General features: G+C 40.7%; 1 protein-coding gene across 2 annotated transcripts in view; it reads right to left on the bottom strand.

Moving 5' to 3' along the window:
* The window catches only part of RPN2 (ribophorin II), a 50,922-nt gene that overhangs the window by 12,656 nt on the left and 12,153 nt on the right, over positions 1-26,113 (bottom strand). For both annotated transcript variants that reach the window (XM_061127237.1, XM_061127238.1), the window contains exons 3-11: positions 25,298-25,393; positions 24,580-24,755; positions 19,794-19,869; positions 18,661-18,795; positions 16,413-16,589; positions 14,864-14,982; positions 14,031-14,136; positions 2,891-2,982; positions 1,075-1,189 (exon numbers count right to left, since the gene is read on the bottom strand). In XM_061127237.1, coding sequence (XP_060983220.1) covers positions 1,075-1,189; positions 2,891-2,982; positions 14,031-14,136; positions 14,864-14,982; positions 16,413-16,589; positions 18,661-18,795; positions 19,794-19,869; positions 24,580-24,755; positions 25,298-25,393 — 1,092 coding nt within the window. The remainder of the gene's footprint in view (positions 1-1,074; positions 1,190-2,890; positions 2,983-14,030; positions 14,137-14,863; positions 14,983-16,412; positions 16,590-18,660; positions 18,796-19,793; positions 19,870-24,579; positions 24,756-25,297; positions 25,394-26,113) is intronic.

Here is a 26,113-nt window from a genome sequence, read left to right as displayed (position 1 = left end):
GTCATTTTGAGGAGGACCTGGGAGATGCTAAGGAGTTGAAACGATAGTCACAGCTAAGTGGGGCTGACCTAGCTCTCTGGAGACGGGGTGGAGGGGAGAGAAGCTGAGAAGGGCGGGGACGGTGGTGCCAGGGGCAGCCACTCTGGGCCTGGGCGCAAGTGCAGCAGCTGCAGCCAGGAGAGACAGAAAGCAAAAAGGTTTACAAGTAAATCACTCACCTGCATGGTCTGTTCTGACACTGCCTCTCTGCGTGGATTTAGGTCTGCTAGCTCCAAATCAAGGACTACTACAAAGTACCTAAGCCAAGGCCACTAGGGTCCAGGTTCTTTCCTATTTTTCCACACTCAAAGTATTTCAGGGATTTCTCTTTACAATACAACCATGGATGAGGCAGTGCGCAGAACAGCTATTCCCAATCAAGTGGGAAGACAGAGGCAGGAAAGGAGGGAGTCTGAGAGGACAAAAGCCATATCAGATTCTCCGGGAAAAAGATATGGTTTGAGAATCTTTTCAATAATAATCATTATTTTACATATGGAAAACAAAACTGAAGCCTATTGCTTTCATCATACTTAGTAGGCACAAGTTAAAAAGTGCTGTTTTTGGACTTCCCTGTTGGTCTAGTGGTTAAGATTCTGAACTTCCAACTGGGGGGCTCCAAAAAAGAAAAAGTGCTAGTTTTCAGATTCTTACAAAATAGAAAATCTGCTTTGGCCAGAGCAAAACATACTTTGGGTACACTGCCTAAGTTTTCCTTTTTTCAAAATTATTTCAATATATGTTTTTATTATAGTGAGAAAGAAAAAAGCTTCAATTAAATGCTAACCTGCCTTAAATATCTTTCTCTACCAGCTAATCTCTAAAAGAAAAGTGCATTCCAGGTTCAGGGTTACACCCAGTATGAAAGGGGCAAAGTGTCACAGGGGAAAACCTGATGGACTGTGAGGTTTCAGAGTGAAGACCTGAAAGCAGGAATTCAAAATTTTCTCGACTCGGTGTTAAATACCACGTCCACACAACTATCGTGTACATCAAGGTTTCAGGACAAGAGAACTGTCTGGGCTTTTTCCTGACCTGGTGAGGGGTGAGTTCAGCGCCAGTGTTCACATCTACCAGCTGGAAGAATAAGGCAAAGTTCTGGTGGCTGTCCGCGATGAATGTGCCCTTGGCTTTGGCTGGGTAGGTCACCCTGAAAGAGACATTTATATGGTAAGTCTTCAGAGAGGATCTACAGATCTCTGAGAACAGAGGTAAGGAGACCAACTTCGCTTCACTGCCTAATCCTCTCTCTCCCAACTCTGTCTCTCAGTTGTAACATTTCTGGGGTCGACAGAGCGGAGAACTGTCTACGGCCTGAGGGCAAAGGGGACTGATAAAGCTAAGACGGAAAAAAGCACAGAATCAACTTCCATCACGGTCTGGGGAAAATGCTATGTGTGAGTCTCCAGGCTTTCACTTCAAGGATCTAAGGATTCAACCAAGCCAGGCACCAGAGAGACTCACACGCCCCACTGGAGGCTCCTGGGCGAACTGGAAAGCTGGGCTAGCAGAACCACAAAGATTAAAAAAATAAAAAAAAAAAATTAACAGGATGGACATTAGCAGCGTATGTGAGCATGGCTGAAAGACCAGGAGGTGGAAGATGCAAAAGAATGAGGGCTACTGACAGCTTTTTCTTTTTTTAATGCTGCATTTTTTTTCCTTTCACACTGTTTCAATTTATTTTTCTGCCTGAAATTGAGCTTTAAAAGGTCATTTTCCCCAAAGGCAGGAGTGATGAGAAAACTTTTTTCTCCGCTATCCCCGGGGATTTTAGGTTAGGATGGCCGGGGGATAAAAAAAACAATCCAAATGGTTATAGAGCTCACAACTAGCCATATTTCCTGCTTATTTACTTGTGAGTAATACCAACTCTTCATCTATATAGAGCATTAAACTCTGGAAAGCACTCTTACAGACATCATTTCAGTGGGTTCTCAACAGTGCTCTCATTTCTAATGTCACTATAAAAATATCCAAGCCAGAGACAGAAAGCCTAGCCCTTTCACATGACTTAAAAGGAATGAATGCCTGGCTTCTAGTCTCTGGCTAACATCTCATTTTCAAAATGACCTTGACGGTCCCCCTCATTTTTGTGGTATTTACAGACACCCCAGTTGAGTAAACTTGAGGTCTGAACTCTACCCAGAGGTCTAGATGGGTCTTCTACTACGGATCTGGAAGAGAACTAAGAAGTGGGCTTCATACAATGTTCCAGACCAACTCTGATCAATTACTAATGGTGACCTAGAAGTGCGTGCTAAAAAAGATGCTGAGTTCCACAATCACCAATGCTGTGACTGATCAGTGATCTCCATGGACTGGAGGAAAGGAATCCCAGCCCTAGCACTGGGTACCTGCCATCTCATCTCTAAGGACCTATGAGACATACAACTGATTTCAGACCCACTGTGGGCCACAGAATGTGGCTATGAGGACCCTAAAAGCAAGTTTAAGACTATGAGGAAAAACAGATAACACCAGAAAATAAATTAATACACTGCTTCCTCCATCAATAAAGTTTTTTTTTTTTTTTTTAATTATCATCTGAACTAAATAGTGTGCTTGGGAATAAGTCTGACGCAGACTTATGAGGTGAGCTCCTTCCCAAATTGTGGACTGTTAATAGTTTGTTCAGGGACTGATCGCCAATACAGACAAACCCCAAGTTTGTCTGGATGCCAAGCAGCACCCCTGGTGCAGTCCCAGAAGAATAACAGCCTCTTTAATTTGGAGTACAAGCTGAGTCACTGCCGACACGGCAAAGACAGCTGGAGAGCCTCAGGGCCTTGGCATGGTCCTCCCAGCTCAAGCCTAGGTTCCCCCTGGGCCCAAGAGGCATCCCACCTACCGTGTTGTTTTAGGGGCGATGCTTTGATCCTTATCCACAGTGGAGAGATCAACATTTGTGATGCCAACTTCAGTGGAAATCTTAACTCTGAGCTAAGGTGAAACACAGAAGAAAATTGCCAAGTCAACTGGTGAATATGCCAGTAATCAACATACATATCCAGCGTTTTCTCTTACTGGTGAGTCAAGGCATGAAAAAAAATCCTAGGACAGGAATCTCCAATAATTTTAGTAAAACTAACCCAGCTAGGTAGTATTTCCATCTCTACAATACAGAGGCCTAAAAGTAACTCCTTGATTCTTATCCCATCTTCCATTCTTTGGCTTTGGATGAATGGTATATATTTAAAAAGAAATGAAAAGAAACAAAGTAGATTTTTTCACAGGTACTTTAAAAAAAAGGGGGAGGTAAAAAGTCCTTAAGTAGTAACCTTCAAATAATTTAAATTAACAAGTACTCAATTCTAAGCCACTGAGATTTGGAGTTTGTTACAAGCATAACCAATCCCTCTTGATTCTTTCAGTGTTTAAATTCTATACATTCCTTATAAACATTTTCACAAAGAGGAGCTAACCAATGCTATTAAACAAGAAATTAAAAAAAAAATTAGATTCAAATAAATGTAAATTTCCAAAAGAGAAAACACGCTAAAAGTCTACTCAGGGGAACTTTTTTATTTAAAATTTTTATTTAAAATCAATGTTAGAATGTGCAAATCACACAATCCCAAAGCACTTCTAATGTGTAAACATATCTGTGAGACTTTCAAATATTTGAAAAACTTGAATGTAATGCTTAAGGTAATCCTTGCCAAATCCACTGGTTTACAGCCTAAGTCGGGATGAAGGAAGAGAGAGAGAAGTCTGGGCAAATAACTGAAACATAGCTTCAGCATTTTTCTCAAACATACTATGAAGGTGTGACAGCCTCAAATCAAGGGCAAAGAAGAAAAACTAAAAAGGGATAAAGAGAGCTATCAAGTAATTCTTTTTAACAGCCTCTCTCCTGCCTCCATAATAACTATTTTGTGACAATAACCTCAATTATCAGGTTGAATGGGGGGTGTTCTATTTTGCTTAAAAAGTAAAAAAAGAAAACCCTAATAAAAGATTTATTACCAAAGGCCATAAAGGTATTATTATCTCCTACTTTTGAATACAAAGGCACCTATTAGCAGAAATATATTTAGCATCATAGTTTGTTACTGAATCTAGGCAACAGGGTGAATTATGGTAGGGGGAGGGGAACTGCTGGTCTTCAAGTTGAATAAACCACCAAGGAGAGAGCCAGAATCCTCTACTTTGGCTCTTGGGTGCTCTGCTGAGCAAACAGCTTCACAACTCATACAGGGCTCGGAAGCAGAGCCAACTTTGCTATTAGAAAGCTCAATCCAGAGAGGCACTGACAGCACTTTCATCTGGAGAAAACCTGGAGTGGAAGGCTCAAGCAAAGTAGTCAATGAGCTTTGATTAGCAAGACACCCCACTGAGGTCACTTCCCCACAACCCCTAAGAGCATCTGGAGCACCCAGGTGCAGGGACAGACAGAGACAGCGAGATGCACTTCCTGTCCTAGAGGGAAGCATACAGGCAAAGCTAAATTACGACAGAGCGGGCTGCTGCTTTGGTGGAGGGAGGAACAAAGAGCTACAGAAGCACAGCAGGAGGATCGGTGACCCAAGTCGGCAGCCCTTGGATGGGGAGGGAAATGGGCAGCAGGAGGGCTTAGGCAGGCCTCCAGTTTAGGGAGAGGCAGAACCTGAGCAACCACTCCATGCTACAAAGATAATCTGTTTTCATAGGTAATTACTCTGCAATCTTCATCAACATTAACTAGATAATTCCCTCTTCACTTCTCACTCTCTTACAGACTCATTTAATCTGTAAATGTGCTTTTAAAATCATCATCCCACCTAAATGTTCATAAACAGGAGACTAGTTTTTTTTTTTTTTCTCATAAACAGGAGACTAGTTAAATAAATAATGGGATATTCACATACACTTCAACTTACTCTGAAGCAATTAAAAAGAACATGGTAGGTATCTATGGACAGATAAGAGATATATCTCCTACTTTTGAATACATGGCCACTGATTGGCAGGATTATATTTAACATCACCTGTCGCTGAGTTCTGGCAACTGGCTGAATTATGGCAGGGAAGCGTGGGGGTGGGGAACAGGGGGAGGCCATGAAGCTGAACAGACCCCAAGGGGTAAGCTGGGAGCCTCTACTTTGTAACAAAAGCAAAGAATATAACTGCTTATAGAATTATTGCTTTTGTGTAAATAAGAAAGAATGTGCATACAATTCAATGATATGGGCATTCTTCTTTTTCAAAGTAAATACAGTTAACTGTTATTAAAGGAGAGAGACTGGATAGAAGGGATGAGAGAAGGCTTTTATATTTCATTACATACTTTCTTACACTTTGAATTTTTAAACTACATGCATATTCCACTCCTATTTTTTTTTTAATAGGGCTTACCTGAGCAATGACACTGTGTGAAAAATACTTTCTTCTTTATAAACAGTTTTGTATTAAAAAGTACCACCCAATAAATATAATTTAAAAAAACAATCGCTCTCCCTTTCAACAGATGGATAAACACAAACAGATGTTTAAAGATTTGTATAAGGTTCCTCAATGTACCCTAATTATAGTGATAAGGAAGCCATCAACTTGCGGGTTTTTACTCAGAATCCTGACTATAAGCTTTCAATAATAACATGGTCACTAAGGCCTGCTAATCAAGATTCGGCTGTGTGTTTGTTCGGAAGACTTAAAAGCATTCACAACACAGACATGGAATGATGAAAGGGCAAACTGCAGTGGACTCCAGTCCTTTTGGGTTTGCTCGCAGCCCTAATTTTAAAAGGCCCCCCAAGTTACAGCTTCCTGTGTTTCACAGAAAGCATAATGCTGCTCTTAAATAGGGAACAATTTAAAACAAGTCCTTCTGCCCCTAAAATCTTACTGCAAATGGGTCTCTGGAAACATTTAAAAGAAAAGCTTTTTTATGCTACACTCTCGGAGCAAGCTGAGAAATAAAAATCACCGTAACTTTTTCCAAAGCCCTGTTGTAAAGGGTTCAGAGGAGGATCTCTGTCGGTTAGCTGCTCCTTCCTTCAAACTAACACTGCAGGATTCGTCTTTTTATAATAGGAAAGGGACTTGTTTAGCCACTTTAAATGCCACTAAGCCTGCTTTACAGTGAATCAACCAGTCCTTCCTTTGCCTGTGCTGCACGCCACATACACCTCAAAAAGTTTTAACGCCAGGAAATGCAGTCTTTCTGCTGAGAGTAATAACCTCCCTGTTTAGCTCATTACTGTCAAAAATAATGGTGCATTAGGGGCAATTAATGCTAATGACAGCTTCTAAAACCCATGCTTCCCCTGACAGCAAGTCCAATGTCAATGAGCGCTATTACAGGCCTTCCACACCAAACCACTGTTAATGCACTCTGACCAATGTCAAGCATCTCTCAGGAGAGTAAACAGGACCTGCTGACCCGCTCTGAGGTTGTAAGTGTGACTACTACTGAAATTACAAAGTAAAGTTGCGTATGTGACAGAGGTCAGAGCATGCATGCGCGCACACACACGCATAAAGCTTAATAAAATGAAGAGGAAGAGAGGAGATTTTTAATACTTACTCCATCACTGAGAAGAATAAGGACAGCAGTGGCCTCGATGGGAGGTTATTATCATTGCACAAGTAACAGAGCATTTCTGCTGGTCTGTACTTATTTAATTTTTCCAGCAACCATAGAAACACTTGCACAAACACCAAACTTGATGTTACAAAAAGTCAAGCTGTTACAACAATCAAGACAGCATAGCACTGGTATAAGGATAAAAGTATAGATTAATGGAATAGAACCAGAAGTCTAGAAATTAACTTTATATTTATGGTCAGTTGGTTTTTGACAAGGGTGCCAAGACAAATCAATAGATAAAGAACAGTCTTTTCAACAAATGGTGCTGGAACAACTGATCATCTACATGTAAAAGGAGGATACTGGATCCCTACCTCACACCACATAGAAAAATTAACTCAAAATGGATCAGAAACTTATATGTAAGAGCTAAAATCATAAAATTCTTATAAGAAAACATAGGAGCAAATCTTCATGATCTTGGATAAGGCAACAGTTGATTAGATATGGCAATTAAGTCAGTGTTTCTTTCAGTGAAAGAAACAACTAAAAATATAGGGACTATTGAAACTAAAACCTTTTGTGCATCAGAAGACAACATTAAGAAAGGGAAAAGACAATCTACAGATGGTGAGACGATATCTGCGAATCATATGTCTGACAAAGAACTTGTAATAAGAATATACACAGAACGCATAACTCAGGAACATAAAAAGACAGAGAAGAAAAGGAAACAAGAGCTATGTAGACTAGAAGGAAGAAATAAAAAGACAAATTTTTAATGGGGAAAAGATCTGAATAGACATTTCTCCAAAAAAGATGTACAAATAACCAATTAGCACATAAAAAGATGCTCAACATCATTAGATATCAGAAAAATGTAAATCATATTTCACAAGAAATCACTTCATACCCACCTAGGAGGGTCAAAATGAAAAAGACAGAAAATAAATAACAAAAGTTGGTAAGGATGCAGAGAAATTGGAATGCTTATACATTGTTGGCGGGAATGTAAAGTGGTACAGCTTCTTTGAGAAACAGTGTCAGTTCCTCAAAAAGCTAAATGTACAATTATCACATGACTCAATACTTTCATTCCTAGGCATAAACCTAGAAGAATTGAAAACAGGTGTTCAAACAAAAACCTGTACATGAACGATAACTGCAGCATCATTTATAATATCCAAAATGTGGAAATATCCCCACATGTCCAACAATGGGGATGGTGGGGATGATGAATGGATTAAAAAATGCAGTATATCCACACAAGGGAATATTCAATTATTTAGCCATAAAAAGTAATAAAGTACTGATACATGCTACAACATGAATAAACCTTAAAAATATTATGCTAAGCTAAAAACACAAAAAGCAAGATATTGTATTATTTCAGTTATAGGAAATGTCCCAGATAGGCAAATCATAGAGATACAAAGTAGATCAGTAACGGCCAGGACAGAGAGGAGGATATATTCTTACAGAAGAAGGAGTGTCTACCATTAGACACAGGGTTGCTTTCTGGGGTGGTAAAAATGCTGTGGAATTAGATGGTAGTGACAGCCACACAACTCCAGATATACTAAAGATGCTGAATTATATACTTCTAATGGGTACTTTTCTGGTATATCCTCAATAAAACTTGTTTGAAAGAAAAAAGAAAGCTGCTTTGTACAGAATAAAAGGCTCACCCCTAAAAGATTAATTACCACAGTTCTAAGGGCCTTGGAATGCGGGGAAACATCTTTAATCTTCTGACCACTCCATCCTTTTCTTCTCTTAAGTGGGCTGAGACGGAAGCTAAGCACTGAAAAAACAAGAGTTGGTCTCTGCCCATAGGGAGCACCCAGCTCAATGAAAAAGCAATACTTACAAGCAAACAATGGTAGGTAATACAATGCAGTAAGAACAATTATGGACACGGTATAAAATACTATAGTAACAAAAATAAGCCAAGTAGACTGAAGCCCTAAATATAAGGGGAAAATAACTTAAAGACTCTTGGAAGAAAATACTAGAGAATACTTTTTGGATCTTGAAGCAATGTAGAATTTTTAAAAGAAGACATAAAAAATACAAACAATCTAGGGGGAAAAAAAGACTTTTAAATTAGGCTTCATTGAAACTAATTTCTGGACATCAAAAGATGCCATAAAGCAACACTAAGCAATTATATCTGATGCTTATAACTAAGGATTTACTAATACATACTGCTTCATAATATATGCAGTGCCTAAAAAAAAAAAAAATCAATAACTAAACGACTAACAAACCAAAAGAAAAAGACAAAAGATACATGGCAATTCAGAGAAGAAATCTAAATGGCCGGTAAACACAAGAAAATATGCTCAATCTTACTAGTAACCAAAGACAAACATTAAAACAAGATACCATTTCATATTTAACAGATTATCAAAACTCATCATACCAGATACTGCTAAGAATATGAAGAAAACAGCAATTTGGCAAAACATAAGAAAGCTGGAAGACGAGCATACCCTATGATCCCACAACTTCACTCCAGATAAATAAAATGTGCACGAAAAAATGTACTAGGATGTTCACAGCAGCACCTCTGTACCAGTGAAAGTCTAAGTGTCCAAAAACAGACAATGAGTTAATAAATCTAATGCATTCATAAAAGGAAGACAATTTTATGAAAATTATTCATATTTATACATGTAGCTCTAAGTTCAACATGCATAAATATGGCTGTCATAAAATTAATATTGAGTGAAAACAAGCAAATTGCAAAAGGATGCACACAATGAAGCATATAAATTTGGGGAAGATGCAAATCAATGCACTATATTACTTAAAAATACATATGTAGCAGAAATGTAAAAACTGGCGAATATACACTTCAAATCTGGGGAAAGAGGGAAGAAAAAGTGAGGAACATACAGAGAGCTTAAGTTCAATCTATAGGGTTTTATTTCTTACCAAAATAAAACAAAATGAAGGAGAGGGGTTTCCCTGGTGGTCCAGCGGTAAAGAATCCACCTGCCAATGCAGGAAACACAGGTTCGATCCCTGCTCCAGGAAGATCCCACATGCCAGGGAGCAACTCAGCTGTGCGCCACAGCTACTGAGTCTGTGCTCTAGAGCCCAGGAGCCACAACTACTGAAGCCCGTGTGCCCTAGAGCCCATGCTCTGCAACAAGAGAAGCCACTGCGAAGAGAAGCCTGCCTACCACAACTCGACAGTATCCCCACTCTCTGCAACTAGAAAAAGCCTTCATGCAGCAATAAAGACCCAACACAGCCAAAAATAAAATAAATAAATAAAACAAAGGAGAAAATATAGCAAAATGTTTGGGTTTGAGGGAGATGAATAGCTGGTAGGTATGTAACAATGATCCTATTCTCTATTCTTCTCTGTATTTTTTAAATAGTCTAAACTGAAAAAATAAAAATAAAATTCTAAGGGAGCACTGAAGGAGCAACATTTGAATTAGATCCCAGGATGAGTACTTCAGCAAGGGAGGGGAAGAACATTCCCTATGGAGGAAACAACAGATGCCCAAATGCATGCGCACGTAGAGTAATGTAGAGTATAGATGAGGACCAGTATGCAGTCAAGAGCAGCTAGAGCTGAGTGGATGAGAATGCAACCACAATGAAGGATGCCCATGTGCCTGCGTGCAGGACCTTCAAAAGCCACACTGAGGAGTCTAGACCTTACTCATACACAATAGGGAACCAAGGAAATGTTTAACCACAGGAACACTGTGATTTTTATCATTCTAGTGGTGTTTATGGCGCTTATGCAGTGGAAGGGGCAGAGACGAAAGACAATGAAACTTGCTGGAAACTACTCACCTACTTATTTGCGATCTACCAAAGTGGGACCAAAGAACAAAGGAATCACATAAAAGCCATTTAAAGGTGGACTCAACAGGACTTGGTGACTGACCGAAGTCAGAAGTGGAAAGGAAGAGAGAGATTAAGAATGGCCGTGATGCATGGGTATGGCACTTAAATTGGGTATGTCGGTATCAAGATTGTTTAGGTAGAAGGAAAGAGGTTTCAAGGGAAAAAAAAAAAGTTGCCTTTCAATGAGTTCAGCTGCAAATAACAAATATAAGGCCCCTTACAGAAGGAAACTAAAATTGAAAGAATCTGAATTTTTAAAGGTTCAAGGCACACACTACATTAACTTCTATCCAAATCTGTGTTAGTGAGTGGACTAGGATCAGATGTCTCCTGCCCAAAAAGGTCAGACATGAGGTAGAGAAAAGGCAGAGAGATTAGAGTTCCAGAAAACATCCTCCTTTCTGCCAAACTTTTAATCTAAACGTTGAATCTATGTTAAGTAATGGCCCACTTTTGAAAAGATCAAACTTTCTAGCTGTGTGTCCTTTCATTAAAGAAAAGTGACACGGGGCCAACCCGAGGAGCTCTCCAAAGGCCGAATCTGGGATAAAATGAGCTAAAAAATAAATGATGACAGTAACGGATTACAACCTATAAAGTAAGTATCCATGAATAACTAAATACAGGGAGAGGTGGACAGCGTTTTCTTACAGTGAAATTCCAACTAATTAATGTAGACGGAATGAAAGAAAGAAAAAAATCACCTACTGGCAAACACCACATTAATAACTCTTGCAGGCAAAATTGTCAGGGTATCTACAGTCTCAAAATATCACTTCAGCAGACAATTACAAAGCAGAAAAAACAGTAACTTTACAAGAGAGAAACCTAGCAGACACCACCTTAACCAGGAGATCAAGGTTAACATCACCAACAATGAGACATACCAACAGCATATACTTCCTAACAGGACACACTGAGAAGGAACACTGCTTTTAGAGTGTTTTTGCATGACCTAAATTTAATTATGAGGAAACAGCAGACAAACCCAAAGTGAGGAACACTGTACAAACTAACTGGCCAGTACTTTTCAAAAGTGTCAAGCTCACAAAAGACAAAATACACTAATTGGAGGAGGGTAAAGGGTCATGGCAACTGAAGGAATATGTGATCCTAGGTTGAATTTGGGACCAGAAAAGGGACATTAGTAAGATACCTAGTGGAATCTGAATTAAGTCTACACAGATCAGTTAATAGTATTGTATCAGGGTTAATTTTCACATATTGAAATCATGTTAGTTATATAAGGTATACATTTGGGGCAGCTGGATAAAGGGTATACAGGAATTCTTCATACTGTTTTTGCAATTTAAGATTGAAATGATTTCAAAATGAAAAAGTTTAATTAACAAAGAAAAGTCAGTGGAAAATGACATTTGAATAGTGAAGAAAACAGCTGTTGCAAATAGCATATATATAACTACTGAAAAGGCACTGTAACACCTCAAGTTCCCCTGACCCAACAGAATGTGGGACAATTGTGGCCAAGTAGATGCAACAAAGACAGTGGCAGAAACATGAAGAAATGACAGCTCTAAGGACAAAGTAATATTATGAACAGGCCGGCAGCTAGAGCTGCACACAGGTCTCAGCCTCTAAGCTAGCTCAATATTTACCAGGGCATGTAACTAAACCAGCATTGTGGAGGAGATTCACGCAAGCACAGACAGGCTGGAGGTTTTGGACAAGTTACTTTACCCCTCTGAGCCTCATCAGTGAAAGGAAAAGAACGCCACGCATCTGTTAGGACTATTTTAAGAATAAAATAATACAAGCAAAAGCATAGAGAACTGTGCTGTGTATGTCACATGCTTTCGTGCTGATGACTCTAAGCCAGAATAAGAAAGGTTAAACTGTATCAAGAAAGTAGGAAAATATGTAATTCATTTTCAATAAACTTTTATCCAAAAAGATTAAAATGAAAGCCACAGTGTCTGAAGGGGCAAACGTCAATTAGCTGAGAAAACCGCTAACGTGAAATAACTCATTCTCACAAAGCATCAGATAAATGAGGCAGAGCTTTAAAGACAGCCCTCGGATTGGGAGAAAATAATAGCAAATGAAGAAACAGACAAAGGATTAATCTCAAAAATATACAAGCAACTCCTGCAGCTCAATTCCAGAAAAATAAATGACCCAATCAAAAAATGGGCCAAAGAACTAAACAGACATTTCTCCAAAGAAGACATACAGATGGCTAACAAACACATGAAAAGATGCTCAACATCACTTATTATTAGAGAAATGCAAATCAAAACCACAATGAGGTACCATTACACTCCAGTCAGGATGGCTGCTATCCAAAAGTCTACAAGCAATAAATGCTGGAGAGGGTGTGGAGAAAAGGGAACCCTCTTACACTGTTGGTGGGAATGCAAACTAGTACAACCGCTATGGAAAACAGTGTGGAGATTTCTTAAAAAACTGGAAATAGAACTGCCATATGACCCAGCAATCCCACTTCTGGGCATACACACTGAGGAAACCAGATCTGAAAGAGACACGTGCACCCCGATGTTCATTGCAGCACTGTTTATAATAGCCAGGACATGGAAGCAACCTAGATGCCCATCAGCAGATGAATGGATAAGGAAGCTGTGGTACATATACACCATGGAATATTACTCAGCCGTTAAAAAGAATTCATTTGAACCAGTCCTAATGAGATGGATGAAGCTGGAGCCCCTTATACAGAGTGAAGTAAGCCAGAAAGATAAAGAACATTACAGCATACTAACACATATATATGGAATTTAGAAAGATGGTAACGATAACCCTATATGCAAAACAGAAAAAGAGACACAGAAATACAGAACAGACTTTTGAACTCTGTGGGAGAATGTGAGGGTGGGATATTTCAAAAGAACAGCATGTATACTATCTATGGTGAAACAGATCACCAGCCCAGGTGGGATGCATGAGACAAGTGCTCCGGCCTGGTGCACTGGGAAGACCCAGAGGAATCGGGTGGAGAGGGAGGTGGGAGCGGGGATCGGGATGGGGAATACGTGTAAATCCATGGCTGATTCATATCAATGTATGACAAAACCCACTGAAATGTTGTGAAGTAATTAGCCTCCAACAAATAAAAAAAAATTAAAAAAAAAAAAAAAACCACTTGGATCTTCAACACAACTCGAGACATCTGAAACACAGTTCATTAGGAAGGATTACCGATTTTCTTCTGTACTTCACCCAGACAGCCTCGCTATGCTGCTACAGGCCACTTGACGCTTTTGGTCCCCTTAATTAGCACCAAGCCCATTTCTAAATCTATCAAGGCCAACCACAGAAAACATCTTAAGAATATTTATATCTCAGGGGAATTAGGGATGATTTTAATTTTTTCTACCTCCTAAATTTTATGTAAGAGAGTAATGCTAAGTTACAATGCAAAATGAATAACTGACAAATCCAACTGCCTATGATCAAGTTCTTGGCTGAGTCTGTCAAACAGCATAGTTCAAACCTACCTCTCTCTTAACATATTCATTTTAACTGGGTCATAAGTGAGGTCAACACACCTAAATGGTTAATGCCATGTGCCTGTCTGGTCATTTCCTTGGGTATATTAACATGGCAATGGGGATGACAAGAAAGCACTTACCTCTACAGTGTTTGCAATATAACGGTTGTCACCTTCAACTTTGACAGAGAAGTCATAATAACCACTGGAAAATTTGACATTCATGAAGTTTAGCTCAAAAACATCCCTGTTAAGAGTGACAGTGGGGTTAGCGACAACTCACACAGGAAAATCACAAATGACACAACAAACAGGCTGCAAAGTGCAGCATTCCAGGGAAGCACCATTTTTTCACTTTTCCACTTCCCACCCATCATGGGCCACCTCCTGCTCAATCACATATTACCATGAGGGGCAAACTTTAAAACCACCTAAAATGACCTTCTCTTTCAAGTCTCTAAAGTCTTCTTTTTCTACTCCCTACCCACCCCTCTTCCCAGCTCCTAAAAATCCCACCTTCTCCAGGTAAGTCTTCCACAATTAAATGCAAAATAGGTAAGTCTATAGTAGGATATCAATTACTTTTTTTTTTTTTAAGTGGAAATGTTCAAAGAGGTTGGCATAGGGCAGTATAATTGTAGGTAATTTTCTGTATTATTTCTACTTTCCTGTGCTTTTTGAATTTCCTAAAAAGGGCATACCTTACTTTAACTTACTATCAAAACTTAGAAGTTTCCTATAAAAACTAACCGTTAATCTTTTTCTAATTACCTAACAATAACACGCAACCACTGAAGATAAGACTATGGAAGTATATTAAGCCTATGGGGGAAATGTTCCTGATACACTGTTATTAATAAAGCATAATCCTAAATGTAGATAACTTTGGTTTTATGATCTGGGTTATATCGGCTGCAAGCTAACTTTCCAAAACAAGTATGTCGGTGCTCTACAGAAATATGCTCAGGACTTACCCGACAAGCGTGAACGATGTCTTCTGTAGGACTGTGGCTCTGGAAGCAACAGATTTCGCATGCTCGAGTTTAACAGTGGCCTGAGTCAAAGGCTGGGACAGAACGTTGGTGACCTGCAACTGGAAATACATTTCAAAATTATCTGTAGCCACAGAAGCTGAGGGAGTACAGATTTTTGCTTCTAGGGGTGGGAGCTTTATCCACAGGGAGTGAGCTCTGCAGGGGGAGAACCATTTCATTTTCAGGAACCATCTCTGACCTGTGGCCTACTATCTCTGGGGGATAAAACAGAGGAAAACACAATTAGTTTGGAATGACATAGATTACAGAATGTGTGGGTGGGGGAGATCTTAAAGATGATTTTACCCAATGATCTCATCTTTCAGGTAAGGAAACCAAAGTCTAGGGAAAGGCTTCAGATCACACAGTTAACATTTCCTTCTCTCTGATCCCCTGATCTTCCCACTCTATTGCTCTTCTATAGCACTTAAAAAAAAATTATTAGTAAGAAAAATGCTTTATGATGGTAAGGGCAATGAGAAAACTGAAGAAATATGGATAATGTTAATAACAGTCATTTGTTGAAAGTCGACTATTTTGCCAGATACCAGGCTAAGCACTTGTATCCATCCTACCACCAATCGTCTGAGACAGCTGGTATAATCTTCACTTTACAGATGAAGAAACTGAGGCCACAAGACGATATGGGGCAGCTGAAGGCCACATGGCTCAGGACTGAAGCCCCAGGCTATCCAGCTTCAAAAGCCAGCACTATTTCTACTTTGCTTTCTCAGCTCCCCTGATTCATGGTGAACAACTTTACCCAGGTGAGTTCTCACCCCAGTCTTTGCTGAGGGGACGTGACATATACATAGGGGAACAAGAGGCAACTCTGGAGTCTGGGGCACTTCTCCTGGAGAGTATCTGAAGGGCCTTGCAAAGCACAAGAACTGATGGGACAGGTGGACAGTCCTATGTGAACTCTTGTATTTAGATATAAACAAGATGCTAATTTCTTATGAAGATTTTAGCTTCTCACTGGTTTCCAAACAATAGCAACAAATGCCTCATTGGAATGGAAACTCTTAAAAGTGTGTGCATTTTGCTCTGTTCAGTTAACACACACAACCATCCGTGCTTACTGCTGAGGGGATGGAGTGCTATGTTATGAAGAAGTAGAAAGATATACTGTCAGCTCCAAGGACTAAAGAGACCTGACACTGATCTTAACAATGTTAAAGAAAGCTGTCTTAAATAATGCATTTAGAAAGCCTGGGTGTAGGAAAATACATTTTAGAAGCAAGACTTCTCTATATATCTGGACTTATGAATCCATAAGTGCAATTTTCCAGCACTTCACTGAAAGCTGTACTACTTCAAATACTCCAAAAAAAAAAAAAAAAAAAGGAGATCCTGTGACTAGTTCACCGAGTGGTCATCGCCATTTGCTCTTCATTTAAGAGATCTGTCCTCATGGGGGTTATCACTGGCCGTGTAGATTTCTGGAAATGGCGATCAGAGCAGCACCCTGGGGACATGGCAGTCATACCCGCAGGATGGCCTGTTCCTGAGTGTAGGAAGGAGAACCCTCGGGCACAACCACAACAGGCACATGGTAGCGATTCTCAGCGAGCGCGGCGGCAGCAGAGGCCACGCTGAAGGCTTCAGAGAGCGACTCGAAGTTCTTCTTGCTGAAGATGGCGTTCATGAGCTGGATGACCTGATCCTGCAAGAAGAGGCGAACACAGCTTGAGATCTTCCTCAGTCAGGCATGGGGGGCAGCCACCCCTTCCTCTCCACTTGGGCTCAGTCATTCCTTCTCTGTTTCCAGGTGTTCACATGGGAAGTCTTTCAGCCACTAACCAATTTGGTAGGGGCAGGGGAAGCAAATATTCTGCATTTAAGCGTAAAACTTGAATTTGGTTGGTTTTTTGCATCTTCTAGTACAAACTGAAACAGATGCATTTCTTTGTCAACCATTTATGAATGTTTGCTGTACAAATGCAAGGAAATTCTAGACAACTACTGAGAGATAAAAGTTACTATATAATACCTATTGCAGTACCCATTTGTTCTATGTCTATGCGTGCTAGGCACTGTAACAGGTGTATTAACTCAGACTGTGACAAAGAGCCTGAAAAAACTGCTCTCAATCCTCTCCAAGTAAGGAAACTGAGGCTAAAGGAAGTTAATTAACTTACAAGTTAGACAGAAAGAAAAAGAGAAGAAGGACCAAAATTCACATGTAGGTCTGTTTGTCTCCGAAGTCCTTTCCTAATAAAATATGTCCTTTCTTGTTTCCCCTCACCCTCCCAGCTTAGCTCCCCTCCTACCCAGCCCACCTCCACACTGGATGCTGGGACTAAGCTGGTGTTTACAAGACCAAACTGCACAGCCAAAACGTACATTAGAAAGAAACTAAAATAACTCTCCATTAAGAACTAATGGGCTGCTGAGAGGAGAGGACTGAAAGCAATTTTTTAAAAAAGTAGAACCTAAAAGGCATCATTAAAATTCTAGAGGTTGTTTGCTTAAGAGGAAACATTTTCCATTTCAATCAGTTTTGTTTTTTAAAATCTACCATCTAACAAAAGAGCTCCCCTTGTTCCCGACAGTGTTATTCACAGTCGACATGAAATAATTTTCTTTAATTGTACCAATTACATTTTCCATCACTAAGCTGTTGACATGTTAAAATGGGGGACTGTTCACCAGAATGGTTATATCAAAAGCAGTGACAGCAAAATTATCCCAGCCAAATACCTGGTTGGTAGAAGCCTGGGAATAAAGCAAAAGAAAGTTTAACTTGTTTTATGCAGAATATCGCCAATTCATCAACTGCACTGTATATAGGAAAATCTCTACATGATTTGTACCGTAAGACCCATGTTCTTGCACTTTCACCCATAATGGAAATTTAAGAAGAGTGTGGTGTCTCTAGACCTCCTAAACTTAGGATGAAGGAGAAGACAACATAAAAATGCTAACACGTGAATAAATTATTAGATCATAGCCTCCAGAGAAAATACAAAATTAACTCAAATTACTTGAGAAAGGTAATTATTTACTGTTACAACTCACAATGCATTCCTAACACACAAAAGAAGTGGAAGTTCTAACTGAGGACCCAAATCTTTCCTCCTCAAATTAAAACAGCAGCACTGTTGTATTTGAAGTCCTTGAGATCAAGGGTTGGTCACCTTCTTACAAACAAGGGGTATCAAGAGGGTCCCACTCTCAAGACTTCCCACACATGTTTCAACTAAAGGTTCTTTCAAGTTAACAAGCTCCTCTTGAAAAAAGAAAGAAAAGAATTAATTCTTGGTGGATGTCTGGTAGACACACATGCCTCTCAGTGAACTATGTCAATCAGCATAGATTAGCCATCACCAAGGGTCGGAGAGAGAGGACAGGCAATTTTGATGTATAGGGCGCTTCTCAAGAGAAACAGGATGTGCACAGGCCACCAGCATGGAAAGAATTCATAAGACACACAGTAAGGAGCATTGGGGAGGAAAGGGAGGTGGACAGAGAATAATGCACTTGGCCTTTGCGCCACTATCTCGTGACAAAACCGTATTCTATTTAAAACAAGTGCTGCAATTTGCTTTCCATGCCTGTCCCACTGACAACCAGTTTCTCAAGAACAGGCTTCACATTTTTCTTTCTCATTTCCATGCCGACCCCAAGATAGCCCAAAGCTAACTAAATAGCACTCTCTGAAAAGCTATCATTAGGAGGTAATGTCAAGGATGCCTCTGAGTTTCATGCCAGAGAACTGTGATGTAGGCAGGCACCTCCTTAATGGACGGCTCCGTCCCCACATGGTCCATAAGCTTGTAGGTGGCAGCCACAAACAATGCCGTCGTTTCCAGTCCTTCTTCAAACTGGAGATACACACCTCCCAGTTCATCCAGGCGAGCAACAAGGTCCTGTCATGACAAAAGCGGAGGCCAGTTGGAAGTCACGGGATACAACGGAGAGGAGATGTACAAACCATCACCCCAGTGCAGACAAGGTTTTGGGAAATGTCAGTCTGCAGACCACTTCAGTCACTCAGAGCTTTCTCAACAAAGGTGCTTAGGGGGAAAGTGAAGTACAGTATACAGGCTTCTGAAGAGAACAGTATCTTCTGCGGCTCTGAGAGTGCTCCTTTCCTGACCCCCTCAACTTAGGCCCAAGCCCAGGAATCAGGGCACTCAAGGCACCAACTGCCCTGGGCAGAAGGCTGGTGGGCCAGGCTGCGGTGTAGCCAGGAAGCACTGTGACACGGATGGGTTCGATGGCCATCCGCTGGATATAACCCCTAGAGCTAAGCTTTTCTCCTCCTTAATCAATGCTCTAAAGGATGGAGAAAGACACACTGCTCTCCTGGGGAATATGATGAGGCAGCTAACGTGCCTGTGGGGCAAACCAGTGACAACACTGTCAGACTGCCTGTCATCACTGACTATGCGGTCCACAAGAGCAAGCTCTGAGCAGCGGGAGGGCCTGGGCAAAGGATGGACCACAGTGACCATATGCTAAATGTCAATTCTGGACTAGGCACTTTAGAACTCCACTTGCTCCTAACTACCACCATGTAGGGAAATTGAGGTTCAGACATAAATAATTTGCCCAAGATTACAGAGTAGTTAAGTAGAAAAAAAAAATTTGAATTTCAGGTTTGTTATGTTCTAAAATCTGTGGACTGTGAGACCATACCTACAAAAGTAGGATGAAGTAGTTTGTTGTCTCTTTGATGGTGTAACTATACTTGCCTAACCAATACTCCCTATGAAACTGCCTGATACAAAGAACAGAAGTCTGCCATGGATATGAAAAGAAAGGCAACTGGCCATAACAAATGATTCATGTTTATCTGCAAGACTGTTCTAATGGGTTTCAAAGACAGGAACTGGGAGATTCACTTGGCAAAATAAATTTGTACCTCAATCTCCTCCACGATGCTTCTCAGGTCAGCCTGCTGGGACAGGTAGGAGGCCGTCTGCAGAGCCTGGACTGTTCTGGAATGTAAAGAGTAGAACCCCAATGAATGGCAAGTCTCTATACACCCCTTCCTGTATCAGGATATTTGCAAAAATATCCCACTCTTGTTCTCTAGAAATGTAAGACAGTCTCAGGCCTGAAGGAGCTGGTTTACAATCTATATGGGAAAGAGGCAACAAAGATCATCACATTACAAGGAGTTCCCTGGTGGTCTAGTGGTTAGGACTCAGCGCTCTCATCACTGGGATCCCAAGTTCAACCACTGGTTGGGGAACTAAATCCCATAAGCCACGTAGTACAGCCAAAAAAAAGACCATTATATCACAAAGTTCACTGCAGTTAGAGAGAAGGCAATCTGGGCAACAGGACCCACAAAAGTACTGAAGGCAGAGAGAAGAGATGGCGCACCAGCGAACCCCCTTCTGAACCTCCGTTTGGTTCCTAAGGGCACCGCACAGGGGACACCAGACTAAGACTTCATTAGCTCTAGAAGAGATGCACTCTGAGAGAGGATGGGAGTCAATTCAACCAAGGTATACTGGGCATCCTCATGTCATATGAGGTACTGTGCCAGGCAGAGGCTAGCTACCTGTTAACTTTCTACTTTTCTTACTCCAAGACCAAAGAAACTTTGTGGAACGTACATATGCAGGTTGCTGGTAGAATTTGGAGCAACTTTTCTGAAACAGATGAATGCAATAGAAATAGGAAGCATTTGGTAAACACACAGCGAACACTTGTGCTGTCGTCATCCTGCTAGGAGACCTGAAAGCTGCTCATCCTTGAGGCATTAAATAAGGTGAAAGGAATAAAAGATTTGGTTCTCAAACCAGAGTCCATTCTTTTTTTTTTCTTTTCCATTTCTATTACCACTTATTTCTGACTATAAAAGTACATATTTGTCAAACATTCAAATAGATTACTAAAGAAAGTTAAATTTCTTGTAATGCCTACCCCTAAAAGATAACTGCTCTCCAATTTATCTTTAATCGACTGTACACACTTTTCTATGAGTACATATAAATGTATTTCATCCTTATTAACAATGGTATTATATTGCTTAGATGAACTATAATTTACTCACTTAATCTTCGACTGATGAACATTTACATTTTACTAGGTCATACAGTGCTATAACTGTTAAGTTATCCATGGTTGTATATGTATATATACATTTTAATTCACTGAAGTGAAATTCACATGAAATCAGCCATTCGAAAGTGAACAATTCAGAGGCATTTAGTATGTTTCACAATGTTGTGTAATCACCACTTCTATATAGTCCTAAAGCATTCCCATCAGTCCAAAATATTAATAAAATCCCATATCCATTAAACAGTTTCATTCCATTTCCCATCCCCCACTCTCTCCCTGCCCCCTGGCCCCTAGCAATCTGTGTTCCGTCTCTATGGATTTACCTATTCTGGTTATTTCATTTAAATGGAGTCATACAAAGGTGACCTTTTGTGTTTAGCTTCTTTCATTAGGCATAATGTTTTCAAGGCTTGTCCACACTGTAACACAATCAGTACTTTTTTTTTCTTTTTTAGTACTTCATTCTTAAGGTGCGATGTAGTATGTATGTCTGACAAAGGTTTGCACAGTCAAAATTTATGGTTTTTCCAGTGACTACTGGAAAATTATTATATGGATATGAGAGCTGAGCACCAAAGAATTGATGCTTTCAAATTGGGGTACTGGAGAAGACTCTTGAGAGTCCACGGGAATGCAAGGAAATCAAACCAGTCAATCCTAAAGGAAATCAACCTTGAACATTCATTGGAAGGACTGATGCTGAAGCTAAAGCTCCAACACTTTGGCTACTTGACGTGAAGAGCCAACTCACTGGAAAGACTCTGATGCTGATAAAGACTGAGGGCAGGAAGAGAAGGGGGTGACAGAGGAAGAGATGTTTGGATGGCATCACTGACTCAATGGACATGAGTTTGAGCAAACTCCAGGAGTTGGTGATGGACAGGGAAGCCTGGCGTGCTGGGGTCACAAAGAGTTGGGCACGACTTAGTGACCGAACAACAAACAAGTAAGTATGTCCATGTAAGATATTTTATTAGGTTCTATTCTCTTAATGTGGATAACTTGGAATGGAAATGGTGCTTTTAGAAGCAGAATGAAGACAGCTGAGGACCCCTGGTGGTTAAGCTGATGCTGCTTAAGAGAGTTAGAGGTTCTCTAACTCTCAAGAGATGACCAGGTCTTTGTGTAAAAACACCATTTATCAAGTCAGTATTTTGGGGGATGTAGAGAGAGAATATGTCTACTTTCATTGCAATCATAACAATTTAGATTCCCTCCATGGAAAAAAAAATTTCATTAAGGTTACAAGCTGGAAAACAGAGGAGTCAGAATTCATGGAGAGGGAAGTGTTCAATGACCCTTCTGAGATGATCGTTAGAATGCACTTGAGAAAATGAAACCTGAATTTCCAAACAAGATAGAAATCCCACATCTGCCTGCAATAAATGATGAGCCCAGAAAAGACTGCTAGGAGAGCCTAGAAAGAACTTTTCAATTAAGATATCATTTTTCTCTTCTTCTGAACAAGTGAGCGTCAAGCTGGTAACAACCTCAGAAGTTTTCAGAATGAAATTAATCCACTTAGCTTTTGAAAAAAATTATCATTGGCTTTATTTATTCCCCAGTCAGCAACTTCTCTCCCTCTGGAGCACTATATGCAAACACTAAGAAAGCAGATCTTGACTTACTAACATACTGTCGGTGATTCAAAGACACTGGGTTATGAGAGACCACAACAGCATCTTTTTAGATTGTTCACTCAAGCTTACAAATGTCCTTTTCCTGTTCTATACAAGTTTATGAACATTCATTTCCTAGAATAAGTCCAATTAAATGTAGAAGGCCCATTTAGAAAAGTCCTAATTTATATCAGATTTCTTAAAACAGGGCAATTGAGTAGTTAATATTATATAAGGCATTCTGCCAGTTTGATCTTCCCAATAACCCTATGAGACAGATATCATTCTCCCTGTTTAACATACGAAAACACTGAGGTTTAGAGAGGTTAAACAGCCTGCTCATGGTCACAAAGACATTAAGCAGAAGAGGCTGGACTTGAACATTTCTCTCGCATCCCAAGTGTGTGATCTTCCTATCTGAAGTTTTTTACAAGAGGAGAAAATAGAAATACAAAAGTATAGTTTTGAAGTTAACTCTTTCTTGGGCACCTACCATGTACCAGACTCTCTGAGCACTACAAATAAAGCTTGTAATCTAATCTAGAAAAAATTACAATACAATCAAGGAAGTAACCAGCTCCCTAAGAAAGGGACCTGAGAAGGAACTGCTCTAGCAAGCACGAACTCCATGCAGCCCATGCCCACCAAGACCAGGCACTGCACTAAGCTCTTCACAACAACTATCTTACTGAACCTTGATATTTGTTCTGTGATGTAAGGACTACTGATCTCATCTACAGATGAGGCTCAGAGAGGTTAATAACTTGCCCAAAGTCACACAGCAAGAAACAGAGCTAGTATTCAAACTCAAGTCTAACAGACCCCAAAATGGATTTCTTTGTACTTTCTTGTACAAAAGTACTTTCTTTGTACTTCTTTCTGTTCTGGAGTTTAGAGGAGGGAAATTTTCCCTTTTGCTCAGAGGGCAATGGAAAGATTTTTCTGTATAAGGTGGCATCCGAGTGACACACGGACAATGAATTCATGACAGGAGACACAGTGGTGATAAGTCTTGTGACCTGAAACCAGAGGACCACAAGGGCCAAGCACGGGGCAAAGCGTGAACAAAATGTCATTCCTAGGAAAAGTCCCAGCCCCCAAGTCACTGATTACTGACCACGTGAAACTGAGCAGGATGTGAGAGTGACAGAGAGAAAGGCAACTGACTGTGAACCTGCTCTTAACAAAGCTTCAAGTTTAGAAACATTTCAGTTCTTAGCAAAAACAAAAAACAAACCAAACAAAATACTGGAAGAAAAATGAACTATTCTGCAGTAGGGCATTGTGTCACTAAATGTCTTGCTGACGATAAACAGGAGTCCAGGTACTCCAATCCCTCTCAGGGTTGCAATTAAATGGGGGACAGGTAGAAAATGAAATATACATATACTGTGTTTAATGAAGAGTTTCAGGATCAAAGGGTGAAAGAAACCACCTATAACTTTTTAGGTTTAGCAAACATCCTGAAGTCAGTTACAATACATGCATAATAAATGTATAACAAACAGGAAAGCTGCTCAGTGTTCCTTCCCAGCAGGTGCTTCTCCTTCACCTGAGCCTTTTGCAGACGAGCAGGGTTAGATCCCTGGGATACTCTCCCCTCTGAGCCCCTACTCCCCTGCTGGGTGCTGTCACCCACACCTCTAAGGGACTCCAAGAGCCCTCCTCCACGGCAGAGTCTCCACCATCATACCATGGCCTGGCCAAGCCTCAGCACGAGACGCACGTGGCTCTCTGGCCGCCCCATCCTTTGCTTCAGCCCCTAACCTCAAAAGCAATCGTGTCTCTCTGTAGCAGCATGCTTGTGTTCTGACTTATGCTCTGCCTCAGCCAGAGCACTCCGGGAGACCATGTCTTGGGGAGCTGCAGGAGGACAGGGCCCTTAGTACAATACGATGTCTGTAGTGCCGACAAAGCGCCTGGAACACAGCAGGTGCCCAGACAACACCGTGGAACCAGTGGATGAAGCCTCTCAGGGAAGCAGCCTGAGAAGCACTTGAGATGCGGACTTACGCCAGCACAGTCTCCTCCTTGCTGAGGCGGGCGGTAAGGGCACCGAGCGCTTCCTGGGAAGCCAAGGGGAGGCCAAAGCCACTCAGGGCTGCCACTGCATGGTAGATCTGGGCCACCGAGGAGTCTTCGCTCACAGCTGCCAGCAGCAGGTCTTTGGTCTCATTTGAAATAGAGATCTAAGAGAGGACGGGCAGACACAGAGTTTACAACAGGTGAGGGCAGCCTGCAGCAGGCAGAGCAACTACCACGGTCACATCACCCATCTGGTCCTCGATCACTCTCTTCAACATCTCAGAAACCAGAATTAAATATCTGGGAAACCTCAGCACAACACTTCTGAAAATATTCTGGCAGCTCACTAGCCTACTGACAGGGTTCTCCTGTGTTCAAAAAAATGGATTTCTAGAAATCTGGTGGGGGTATTCATCTTTCACTTTAAACATTTTGAAACGTTAAAGGGAGACTGTAAGAAAAAAAGCAAGACTTCCCAGAAGAGAGACAACTCGAGGAATAAGTTACTTAAAAATTCATGAAAAGTGAAAACATGGGAAACATAAACCAAGTCCATTTCTTCAAGGAAAAAAAAAAAAACACAAGAATAGAATTCTCACCCATATGGAATAATCTCCTTGCTAAAAAAAGTCTCACATGACCACCCCTCTTTAAAAAAGGACTTGACAGTTTAAAGTAAACACAAACGTTAAGAAGCTGGACTCACCTCACACCCTGAGAGGGCCTGGCTAGACTGGGCGGCGTAGAAAAGGGAATCCACATTGCTGGGATCAAGGTTTGATTTAATGAAGGTGCACGCTTTCTAAACAGAGGGAAAATCAACGTAAGTGGTGATATACACGATGATTGGGTCAAGTGTACCTTTTTTTTGAATAACAAATAAAATTCTGAGCCATCTATGATGGCTTAAAGAACAAGCTACACAAGATTTCATTTTTTAAACAGATATTTTTCACAGGAAGCTATATTACCCCCAGATGCTAACTTCATAGAAAGAGCAACTCTAGGGCTTCCCTGGTGGCTCAGATGGTAAAGAATCTTGCAAAGCAGAAGACCTGGGTTTGATTCCTGGGTTGCGAAGACCCCCACCTGGAGAAGGGAATGGCTAACCCACTCCAGTATTCCTGCCTAGAGAATGCCATGAACACAGGAGCCTGATGGGCTACAGTGCATGAGGTCACAAAGAGTTGGACACGACTAAGCAACTAAGCATACACACACACAGTCCTTCTGAACCTAGAAGTAATGAGAGAAAAGGTGGTCACTTCCACTGACCACCTGCTCTGGCTGTAACCTATGCAGGGTGTTTATGATTCTCTTCCTCTTAATGAACATGAGGACCCTGTGGTTTTATCATCCCCAATGAACAAAATAAGAAACTGAGGTTCAGCACTGGTAAGTAACCTCATGAAGGTCACAAAGCTAATAAATGGTAATGTCTTCACTCAGATGTCTCCAAAGCTAAGTCAGGTTCAACACATCTAAAAAGGATTTGAAGAAGAAAACAATCTATTCAAGAAAT

This window comes from Dama dama, chromosome 23 (assembly GCF_033118175.1).
Source record: "Dama dama isolate Ldn47 chromosome 23, ASM3311817v1, whole genome shotgun sequence".
NCBI classification, from domain to species: domain Eukaryota; kingdom Metazoa; phylum Chordata; class Mammalia; order Artiodactyla; family Cervidae; genus Dama; species Dama dama.
Note: the sequence above shows the minus strand (reverse complement) of the source record. Positions and strands in the feature narration are given on the sequence as shown.